The sequence below is a fragment of the Hippopotamus amphibius genome, chromosome 5, assembly GCF_030028045.1.
Source record: "Hippopotamus amphibius kiboko isolate mHipAmp2 chromosome 5, mHipAmp2.hap2, whole genome shotgun sequence".
NCBI lineage: Eukaryota > Metazoa > Chordata > Mammalia > Artiodactyla > Hippopotamidae > Hippopotamus > Hippopotamus amphibius.
The window spans coordinates 127446190-127457751 of record NC_080190.1 but is presented as its reverse complement, the minus strand read 5'-3'; the positions used below and the strand labels follow the sequence as shown (position 1 = coordinate 127457751).

Sequence of the window (11562 nt, the reverse complement as noted above, 5' to 3'; positions counted from 1 at the left end):
TGCCAGGTACGTAGCAAGTTTCTCCAAACAACATACAACAGCCTCCGTCTCATTTAATGTTTTCTCCGTCAATTCCTATCTTTCACTGTTGACGTACCTGAGTGATTTTACATTACAGGGCCAGCATCACCTCCTCTGCAAAGCCTTACCTGTTTCCTCTCACAGGGAATTCCTCACTCTTCAATGCTTTGAAATACATCCTTCCATTACTATACATCTACTGTATCTTTTCTTACAGGTGTTATATTTCCTTTTATACTTGGAACCTACTCAATAACAATGTTACAAGTAATAATTGAAAAATCACCAGTGCTAATAAAATGGCTTTTGAATTAAACCATACAAGCAAAGAAAACTCTGAACACGAAATTTCTGGTGTGATCCCTGTAGGCTACTGCATGGTAGTCTTATATCTTCGTACTACCCATTTTTAATTAGGTTTATCATTTATCACGATTCCCAGCATTACAGTCCTCTCATTTCTGCTCAATCCGTCAGCTCCCCAGCTGAACGACTCTCCCTTACGGGAGTACATGAGCCAGGACTCCTATGCTGAACATCTCGGGACACCCCGATGAAACCAAGGCTCCCTGCTCACCGCTTGCCTCGCGGGTAATGCCGGACATACTCGCCAACGTCGTGCGCAGCAACCGCTAAGACTTGAGGGTCATCGGACACCTCCAGAAGTTTGGTCAAAATTCTGAAATAAATTTAATCCAAGGAGAGATTGATTTCTAATTCTTTTCTAGAGCACAACACTGCACAGGTATAATGCCAACACTTTCCTGAAAACAGACATTTATAACTAAACCATATTTTCTACAGGTTTCACTACTACACACAATACACTACACATAATTTACTGCACATAAATTAGCAGCTTTCAAACCTTGATATACACATAGCAGACCACTTTCAGACTCACAATGTCCACCACCCACAATTCCCACAATATCAGGGAGAGGGAGGAAGGGAAGACTGTAGGTGGCAATGAAACTATTCATGTGACACTGTGACACAGAAGGAAGTGTTCAACAGAAAGCCATGAACCCTACGTAAACTATGGACTTCAGTTAAAATAATGCATAAATATTGGCTCATCAATTAACAAATGTACCACACTTAGGCAAGACGTTAGAACAGGAGAAAGTGTGCCTGGTGGGGAAGAGAGGGTTTGTGAGTACTCTCTGTACTCCCTTCAATTCTTCTGTAAACCTAAAAGTATTCTAAAAATTGAAGTCTATTAATTTTAATAGTTACAGTAATATATATATAGTAATTCTATCAAAAAAGTGAGACGATAACCCAAAAATGGGAGATGATATTTGCAAAGCATATTATCTGATCAAGGATTTACATCCAGAATATACAAAGAACTCTTACAAGTAAACAATAAAAAGACAACTCATTTATAAAAAAAGAGAGAAATCTGAACAGACATTTCTCCAAAGATATAAAATGGCCAATAAGGACGTCTTCTGAAGAGATGCCTGACTCCTTAGCCATCAAGGAGACACAAATCAAAGCCACAGTGAGCTGTCACTTCACACCCACTACAATGGCTGGAACCAGGAAGTCAGACAATAGTAAATGCTGACACGGATATAGAGAAATCAGAACCCTCACACACAGCTGGGGGGAATATGAAACTTGCTGCCACTTTGGGAAATAGCTGAGTAGTTCCTCAAATGCTTAAACAGAGGTACCATAGAAGTCAGTAATTCTATTCATAGGTATATACCCAAGGAAGAGAAATAAAAACGTTATGTCCACATACAAACTTGTACACAAACATTTATTACCACATTTTTCATAATAACCCAAATGCCCATCACCTACTGAGTGGATAAATAAAATGTAATATATCCATATAATGGAATGTTATATGACCATAAAAAGGAACAGAGTACTGATAAATGCTACAACATGAATGAACCTTGAACACTTTATGGTAAATGAAAGAAGCTGGTCACAAAATAACAAATATATGATTCCATTTATATGAAATTTTTCTAACAGGGAAATCCACAGAGACAGGAAGTAAATTAGTAGTTGCTTAGGGCTGAGGGGATGGATGGACAGAGAAGCAACAGCTAAAGGATACAGGGTTTCTTTTCGAAGTGATGGAAAATGTTCTATAATTGACTGTGTTGATGGTTACACACCTTTGTGAATATACCAATTTGTATACTTTACATGGGTAAACTTACATGGGTATGTGACTTATATCTCAGTAAAAAAGAAAGAAAGAAAGATACTTGCACATATTAGGTCATCTTTATTATAACAAAGGGAACCCTGCAAAGCAGTGGGGAAAATGTTATTTTCACTAAAGAGTGCTAGTTCAATTAGATATCTATGTAATGAAAAAAATTATCTTGACCTACTTTATATACTTTATCCCAAAACCAATTCCACATGGAATGGAAATATAAATATGAGAGGTTAAGCAATAAAGCTTCCAGCAGATAACACAGAAGTGTATCTTCATGACCTTGGGTAGTACAAACTTAGCCAGACATAAGGAAGCACTAGCCATAAATAATAAACTGAGCTATGTCAAAAATAAAGAGTTAGCTACATGGCATGTGACACAGTAGAAGAAGAGTTGTGATGAGTAAATATGACCAAGAACTCATGTTTAGAATACCTACAGCATTCCTACAAAATGGAAAAAAATAAAATAGAACAGGCACTCCTGGAAAAAAAGATATCCAAATGGCCAATAAGCACAAGGAAAGGTATTCAACCACATTAGTAAGCAAGAATACACAAATTAAAACCACGGAATATCTAAAAATCTTAAGACGGACAAAAACGTGTCCATGAGTATGTGGAATGATGGGGGTTTATTTAGGGTATAAAATGGAACTTAAAACTTACTTCAAGAGCTCGTAATTCTTCTCATTTAACCTCACAGCATTTTCTCTCCAAAACTTCTCAGATTTGTGCACAGGACTCCACTCCAATCTCCCAGATTTAAGTTCTGAACTATATTCATCAAATGAGCTACAAAAATTTTTAAAGAATTCAAAGTTCATAAGAATCTGAGAGATACTCCAAAATTTAAAAAAATAAAACATCTTCACTAATAATTTAACTACAAACACTGATCATCCTTTGTACATTCACAAATTACCTCTAAACAAAGTTTAAACAGCTTAAATAATCTTCAGTAAATCATGTGAGATGTATTCAGGGTACGAAGGTCCAATATTCCTATCAAACCTGAATGCTCATCATAAGATAGTAAAAGGAGCACTTGCTTTCGAAATTCTTACCCCAGTACACACATAAGTGTATATCACCAAAATATTCCATAAACCAGCATTGTTTCTACCATGCCACTTACATACTGCATTTGCCAGACCACTAGATGCATAAAGATAAATTTATGCAAAACTATATTACTTCAACACAAAATAAAATAATATATTCTATTATGTTTTCAACATCAAACCATGATATTGCACTACAAAAATAAAAACACATACATCAGTATGATATTTTTAAACATGACTACAACAATGTAGAGGTAATTCATTAATTGAATTAGCCCAGTATAGATTAAAATACACTGAAACGCACTTTAATTAAAATATCATTCACTATGTATCAAGTAACAATTATTCAAAGCTTCATAATATAAAAATGTTTTAATGTGGTTAGCCAGTGAACAAACACAGTGACAGGACATGCTTGTACTTTCTTTCAAGTAAAATTTTCCAAAAGAAGTAGCCATTTAACAGATAATTCAGTATAACATGGATTCACTGGTTAAGTTGATCAAAGTAACCTGTTAAATAAAGTAGTAATTACTTTAATGTAAGGCTAGTTAGTATAAGAAGTAAACTACTATTGTTTTACATTAATATACTAAACCTGTAACAACAAAAAGAGACAAATCTATTTCAACTGCTTCCATCACCCTATCAGCTTTATGTAAACAGCAATACTTTTCAAATTACCAAATTCAACATGAAAACTAAATAAGTAATAATAATTGGCTAGCATGGATCAAATAATTTTTTTAAATCTTATTTTTTTAAAGGATTTCAAATCATTATTAGAGAAGAACTAATGATAATTTTTATTTTTTTCCAGATCTTATTGGACTATAATTGCTTTACACTGTTGTGTTAGTTTCCACTATACAACAAAGTGAATCAGCTGTACTTATACATATATCCCCATATCCCCTCCCTCCCGTGACTCCCTCCCATCCTTCCTATCCCACCCCTCTAAGTCATCACCCATCATCAAGTTGATCTCCCTGTGTTATGCAATAGCTTCCCACTAGCTATCTATTTCACATTTGGTAGTATACGTATGTCAATGCTACTCTCTCACTTCGTTTGTCCCAGCTTCCTCTTCACACCCCCCCACCCTGTGTCCTCAAGTCTGTTCGCTACAACTGTGTCTTTAATGTATCAACAGATGAATGGATAAAGAAGATGTGGCACATATGTACAATGGAATACTACTCAGCCATAAAAAGGAATGAAACTGAGTTATTTGTAGTGAGGTGGATGGATCTAGAGTCTGTCATACAGAGTGAAGTAAGCCAGAAAGAGAAAAACAAATACCGTATGCTAACACATATATATAGAATCTAAAAAAATGGTACTGATGAACTCAGTGGCAGGGTAAGAATAATTTTTAAAATAAACATAATAAAATAGAATTTGTATAAATGGCAAGCATATTGCTGGCCTGTTATATTACAAATAACTTATTCACATTTGAAGTTATAAAAAGATAAAAATCATCTGCCTTCCTCCACAAAACTCCACGCAAACCACTGATACAGGTGACAGCTCTGATCTCTATGAGAGCTTTTGGGCCTTGAGGTCATGGGCTGCACTGAATTACCTGGTAAATACATTTCTGGAACACATACTATACTGAAGGCATTTGCTGGACACCTCATGATTTAAAAATCCTACAAGCTTAGAATTTTTTATTTTATTTTATTTTTTTGGGGGGTACACCAAGTTCAATCATCTGTTTTTATACACATATCCCCATATTCCCTCCCTTCCTTGACTTCCCCCCCCCCGAGTCTCCCCCACCCTCCCTGCCCCAAGCTTAGAATTTTTATCACTATTTTACCAAAAGGAAAACTGAGACTTTAAAAAGTCAAGAAGCTTGCTCAAGGCCACATGTAGAGAAACTGGCCCAAACATTTCAAACCGGAGTCAGCCTGGCTCCCAAACTGAACCTATTTCTCGTGAGTAACTCCCGTTTTAAAATGTATGAATAGCTCAGAAACAAAGAACGAATGGGTTAATGGGAAAAATCATCGAGCTATTATCAAACAAAAAAGAATCAGGACCAGATGAATATGTAGAACCCTATTTGTGTGTGTGTGTCTGTGTGCGTGCGTGTGTGCACATGCACGCTTGCTGGGGGAATGGGGCTAGAGGGCTTTTTTTGGAGTGAACACAAGAAACCAGAGGGGCGGGGGGGGGGGGAAGATGAGGGAAGTGGCATGGAGTCCCTTCCATACTGTATAAGGGATTTTTTTTCTTTACTGCATGTATATCACCTGCATGATTTTTAATATAAAAAATAAATAAAACCAATAGTAACTTCAAAAAAGCAGAAAAAAATACTATTTCCATATCTGAGCAAATCTCCTCCACAAATTAACAATGACTGCTGCTTAAAAAAGACGCTAAACCAGGGGGAGATTCTCAAAAGGTGGCACCAACAACCTGTGGTAGAACAGCGGGTCAGATTTCAGACAACAGAGAATGGCAGGGGTCTCCCCAAAATAGGAGAAATAACACACAGCTCTGACCAACTGTTGCCATGGTGATGAGCCAGTGTCTCCAAATCCCTCAATTTTCAATAGAAGGGATGATGTTTTATACTGCAATCTTTCGAGTTTATAGTTCATAACAAATTTAGATTTTCTTAAAATACGAGGCAAGTCAAACAAGGCCCAATACACCCAGCCTGTGAGAATTAAAAAGAATAACATACCTAAGATCCTGGACACTCTCACCAAGTTTTTCCAAGAGAAATTTTATATCTTCACTAATATCTTCATCGTCGTACTTCTGCTGCTCCAAGTTCTCCAACTGTTTAAGAACTTTGCACTGAATCATAGCCAGCGCGTACTCTTGGCGAGTTTCTCTTTCAGTTGATTTTTCTAAGAAGTTCTGGGTTAGATAAAGACACAATGAGAAATGACATAATTTGTCATGTGATGTTCTCTGCACCTCTCACATCCTCTCTCCTCTTCCTGTTCTCAGGTTAACTCTAACGTTAAATGGATGCCTGTATCACTAATCCTGCCTTTTTTCCTAAGCATCTGTTCCATGTCAGGAGTGCCCTTCTGATTCCTTCCTTACCTACTGGCTCACTAAACATTTTAAATTATTGACCCAGACAAGCCTCAAAATACTCAACACATTTACAATGAGGTCCATCACTCTCCTTCCTCAAGGCCTGCTCCTGAGGACACCATCGTGAATCCTCCATTCATGGGCCAAAGAGCCCTTAGGATGCTAAGAAAGACTGTTTCCTCAAGTATCTCTCTAGTTTCCAGTCACTGACCTTCCTCCCCCTCCAATCAACCTATAAGTGCACAAAGGACAGCAATAAAAAACAAACAAAACAAAACCCCTCTTGCTTCAGTAATTATCAGTAAAGTTTTGTGACTTTCGAGCAAATTCCCCAGTTTTCTTATATGATTTTTCTATTTTTAAGGGTACTTATGAAATCAGTGAAGGAATCTAAGCATTACTAAAGATAAACTGCTCACTGAACTAACCAATATTTCTGAGCAATGACCATGCTCATGCTCAGGTCTAGAACAAGGACAAACAAGCTCTCAAGAAAGTCACCTCACAAAGCTGGTAAAGAAGGCCTGCCAAATCCCCCCCACACACAAAAAACCCAGAATAACAGTTCCAAGTCAACTATACCAAACTTTCCATTTTCTTTGCTTTTGCAAGGAAGTTCTATTTCTAATAATTATGTTAAATAAATGCAGAGACAGATTTAGCTCAGCATATGGAAATTAATGAGATCAATCCCTACCAAAATGCTAATGACATTTTTCACAGAAATAGAAAAAACAATCCTAAAATTTGCATGGAAATACAAGACTCCAAATATCCAAAGCAATCTTGAGAAAGAAGAACAAAGCTAGAGAAATCACATTTACTGATTTCAAACTAAACTACAAGGCTACAGTGATCAAAACAGTATTGTAATAGCATAAAACAGACACACAGATCAATGGAACAGAATAGAGAGCCCAGAAATAAGCCTGTACATATACATGTCAACTAATATTTGACAAGCGAGCCAAGAACATCCAATGGGGAAGGGAGAGTCTCTTCAATAATGTCATTGAGGAAATTGGATAACCACATGCAAAAAAATGAAACTGGACCCCTACCTTATATCATACACAAAAACTAGCTCAAAAGGGACTGCTAACCTCCTAAAATACACGTTAAAGTGGTGCTTCTCAAACCACCTGTGGGGAAGACCAGTTCTGTTTGATTTTCAATTTCCAATCAGTCATGAACAAATACTTTTAATAAAAACACTAAAAATGAATTTCTAGAAAAATGAATTTTTAAAAGACATGCAAAACATAAGCTCTAAACTTATATTATTAAATTTGACAGACATGTCAAATTACTGTAAGTTTCTAAATGTTTTCTCTCACTTTCTGCACTTACCCACTGCAGGCTGCTAACCAGCCGCTGACAGCACTGCACTGACACGCAGAGAACACCTGAAACAGCACCGTATTACAGGACTCACCCAAGATTAAAATCTCTCAGTCTTACCAGACCTCATCCAAACCTGGTGTCTAATAAGCAAGAGAGAGAAATTTCTGAAATAAGGAATGAGGCATAAGGGATAAAATTTCCTATAGCAATACTTCTGTGTCCAAGCAGGGAGCAAAACAGTCCCCACACACCCAGTCTAGAGCAGGCCTCTCTGAAGCAGCCATGACTGTGAACTGTCTGCACAGGAAGAGGCAAGTCTGCGCATGTCTGTGTCTGTGTGTGCATACGTGTGTGGGTGTGAGTTAAACATCATGGTTAGTACAGCTAATGTAAATCCAAATTCCATTCGGTGGTACTTCTTTGCAAGCCTTCCTGCTGAAAACCATGCAGTTGTAAAATACAATTTATCTTCTTATCTGACATATTAAGTAGGCTCTTGACTAAGCAGAGTCAAAAAGAGAAATAAACCTCACAACAGATGTAAAACTCTCGTCAACAAATATGGTCTTGAACGTCTTTCTCAGTCACAGCCTCAAACATTCTAACTTATTTTAGGAATGAGAGACTGACATATAGAGGTAACCAATGGAATAACATTTATGGAGACCTGGAGTTCAGCACCTGCTATGAATAAGTGAGACTGACATTTTCAAAAATAAAATTCATGCAGCCAAATGGGAAAAAAAAAATAGTAATTAACAGCTGCTAGATTTCTTCAGCTCACAGCAGCTCGGCAAGCTTCCTAAAGTCTTCAGCACAAAAATTTTCTTCCTGAGTTTCAGGATGTGGGGAAAATGCATAATTAGACAATCCTCAAACAACCTCATTGGTGAAATCTTTATTAAAGGTTATAGGAATTTGAGAATGATAAAGAAAAAGGACATGTCATTTTTTTCACCTATTTGATAGTCTAAAATCAAATGGTTTTACTATGTCCTTACTAATGACTCAATTTTAACTTAGCTGTGTACATCAAAGTTGTGGATATCTAAAGATGTTCTTCTGATATTCAGTCTTCAGTATAATCACACAATGATTAGATTGTCCCAATTTATCAAGAAGAGTCCAAAAAGTGAATATACCTGCCAATAGATTGGGCCTATTTTAAATAATCTGAAATCCAAATTAGACAAGAGAAGCCCAGACATTAGCATAAGTTCCATGCATCGTGGGTAAAAAAATGAAACTGCAAATAAAATTTAAATAAGATTTTTAAATCTTGCTAAACACTAGTAAAATATTCATGCTCTCTCTTCTAAATCAAACAGACAGCACTGGATCTTTGCTTAGGTTCCACATTAACTTAGAATGCAATTGATAGGTGCAAATTGCTATTATTTTATGCTTTTATAGAGAGAAAAGGAGGAAAATAAACACGGACTGTATATTTACTATTGCTGGGAACTTTGTCTGTTACCCCATAAAATCCTCACCCAATCTTGAAGTGAGTTAAGTATCACTAACCATGTTTCACAGACGGAGCAATTGGCTCTGAGAGTTCAAGCCACCCTCCCAGCAACCTAGTGCTGGGATTCACCCCTAGGTGTGTGCACCCCAGAGCCTACACGCTTCCTAACACACCACATGGGAAGGAAAATTAAAAAGGAGCTATGCTACTGTACTTCTCAGATTTCCATAAAAAGCAGGTAATCGATCTGGAGAGCTCCCAAATCAGCTCAAAAGAAAGCTAAGAATCTCAGTCTAGCTTTATATTTCCTATGACTTTTTGAACTTTGCATACTGTAAATATTCTTCATGGTAACGTCACAAAGTCACTCCATCAAAGACAAAGATTCAAACGAAATACAAAGTCCCCTAGGAAAAGTATCTGGTCATATTCATCCTTCCATACTGGTCTTCAATAAACATCTGATGCATTGAGAGGTAAACAGATAATCCGTGAAATGGGGGTGGGGGAGGAACAGGAAGAAGAGAGGATAGGATAGGATGGCAGGAGGAGAGATGGGGGAAGGAAGAGCTCAAAGGTAGGATCCAGCTGATATCAACAAACCCCCATCATCTATCACATACCCATATTAGAGATACCTGCTTCCAATGACCCTTTTAACAGAATAGTGACTTAACATGAAAATCAAAGGGAGGGAGGAGGAACTAGGCAGGGACAAAATACTAAGCAAAGTCTGTGGGAAGCTCAGCTAGAACACCTGCCACATATATTATGTGCAAAGCAGCTTATGCTGGGGGGCGGGGGGGGGGGGGGAGGGACAAGACAGGGGTGGGGTTAACAGATACAAACTACTATGTGCAACACCGATAAGCAGCAAGGACACACTGTACAGCACAGGGAAATACAGCCATTGTTCAGCAATAACTTTAATGGAATATACTCTATAAAAGTATCAATCAATATGTTGTACACCTGAAACTAACGTAATATTGTAAATCAACTTCAGTAATAAATAATTAAATAAATGTTTTGATAAGACAAATGGCGTGTCTCAAAAAACAAAAACAAAATAGAGCCGCTTATGCTGAGCTTTAGACTAAATTTCAATCCATTATTATAAATTATTAGTATCTGATCTCTTCCTAAAACTCACAGCACTTACTATTTCATCTAAATAATACTTATAAAAAACCATTTAAGTTTACCAAAACTGAGGGGAAAGATACGAGTGTAGGGATACTGTCCATGAAATAAGAGAACAGCTGAAATCAGACCCTGGCTTCTACAGCAGCTCTTTCCCACACCTATATTTCACTTAAACAAGTCACCTTATTAGCAAATTATCAAAAGAAATAATTTTGTGATAAATGCTTACAATCTACAACATTTGGAAAGATAGTTATTTTAATGTAAAAAATACGTACCTAACACACAGAAAAGGAGAGGTAGATATAAGCTGAAAAAAATACTATTCACTTCCATGTTCATTACTCAGGCAACTGTCGATCTATTTCCCAGAAGTGAAAGTCACAGAAAGGGAAAAAATATAATAATAATCCAAGACATCTTTCTAGGATAATCTAATTGCAAAGATACTGAATCAAGGATGACTATCTTTCCCAACAGTTTACCAATTAAGAAAATCTATTTTCTAAAGAGTTTTCATGCCAACTTCATGAACAGCTTCCAATTTAGAAAAAAGTCCACGCACTAAGAGAAAATAGGGCCTCTCCGTAGTCTTGCCCAATACACAATTAACAGAAACGTAAATCTGCACATTTTGTAAGGTGATTAAAACTGGTAAAGAAAAAAAAAAGTATATTTTTTGACTCAGCAATTCCATCTCCTGGAACTTATCCAACTGAAATATTCATCAAAGTGGGCAAACATATGTAAAAGAAAGATGAAACACCTCACATTTCCAACAACAGACGCTGATTAAATAAACCACTTTACATCAGTGGAATACAGCCACTGAAAAGAATACTGAAGATCTACTACAGGAAAATGAAAACATATTTATTATATACTGTTAAGAATAAAGTTATAGAACAATATTTATAATATACCATTTTTATTTTTAAATACAAAACAAAATTATACATCTATTTATATACTTATCTGTATTTGCTAAGAAAAGTCTGAAAGATGCTAGTGACTTTATCTTGCAAATGGGACGTTTCTGCTATTTTTGCAATATATCTGCACTATCTTTTATTTTTGATTTCTCATTGTTGTTTGTTTAAAGAAAGCGTAAGAACACACAGGTTAAAAGCACAGATTCTAAAGCCAGCAGCTGGGATGTGTCTGTGCAGCATCTCCCAGCCACTCTCACGTGTCATCCATGTACACAGCCTCCTCCTGCCTGTCCACTCCCCCTGCCAGGAATACACACTG

General features: G+C 36.7%; 1 protein-coding gene across 2 annotated transcripts in view; it reads right to left on the bottom strand.

The window, feature by feature from the left end:
- Positions 1–11562, bottom strand: part of ATP6V1H (ATPase H+ transporting V1 subunit H) — an 86026-nt gene that overhangs the window by 19624 nt on the left and 54840 nt on the right. For both annotated transcript variants that reach the window (XM_057734850.1, XM_057734851.1), the window contains exons 10-12: positions 5989–6167; positions 2884–3009; positions 599–700 (exon numbers count right to left, since the gene is read on the bottom strand). In XM_057734850.1, the coding sequence (XP_057590833.1) occupies positions 599–700; positions 2884–3009; positions 5989–6167 (407 nt within the window). The remainder of the gene's footprint in view (positions 1–598; positions 701–2883; positions 3010–5988; positions 6168–11562) is intronic.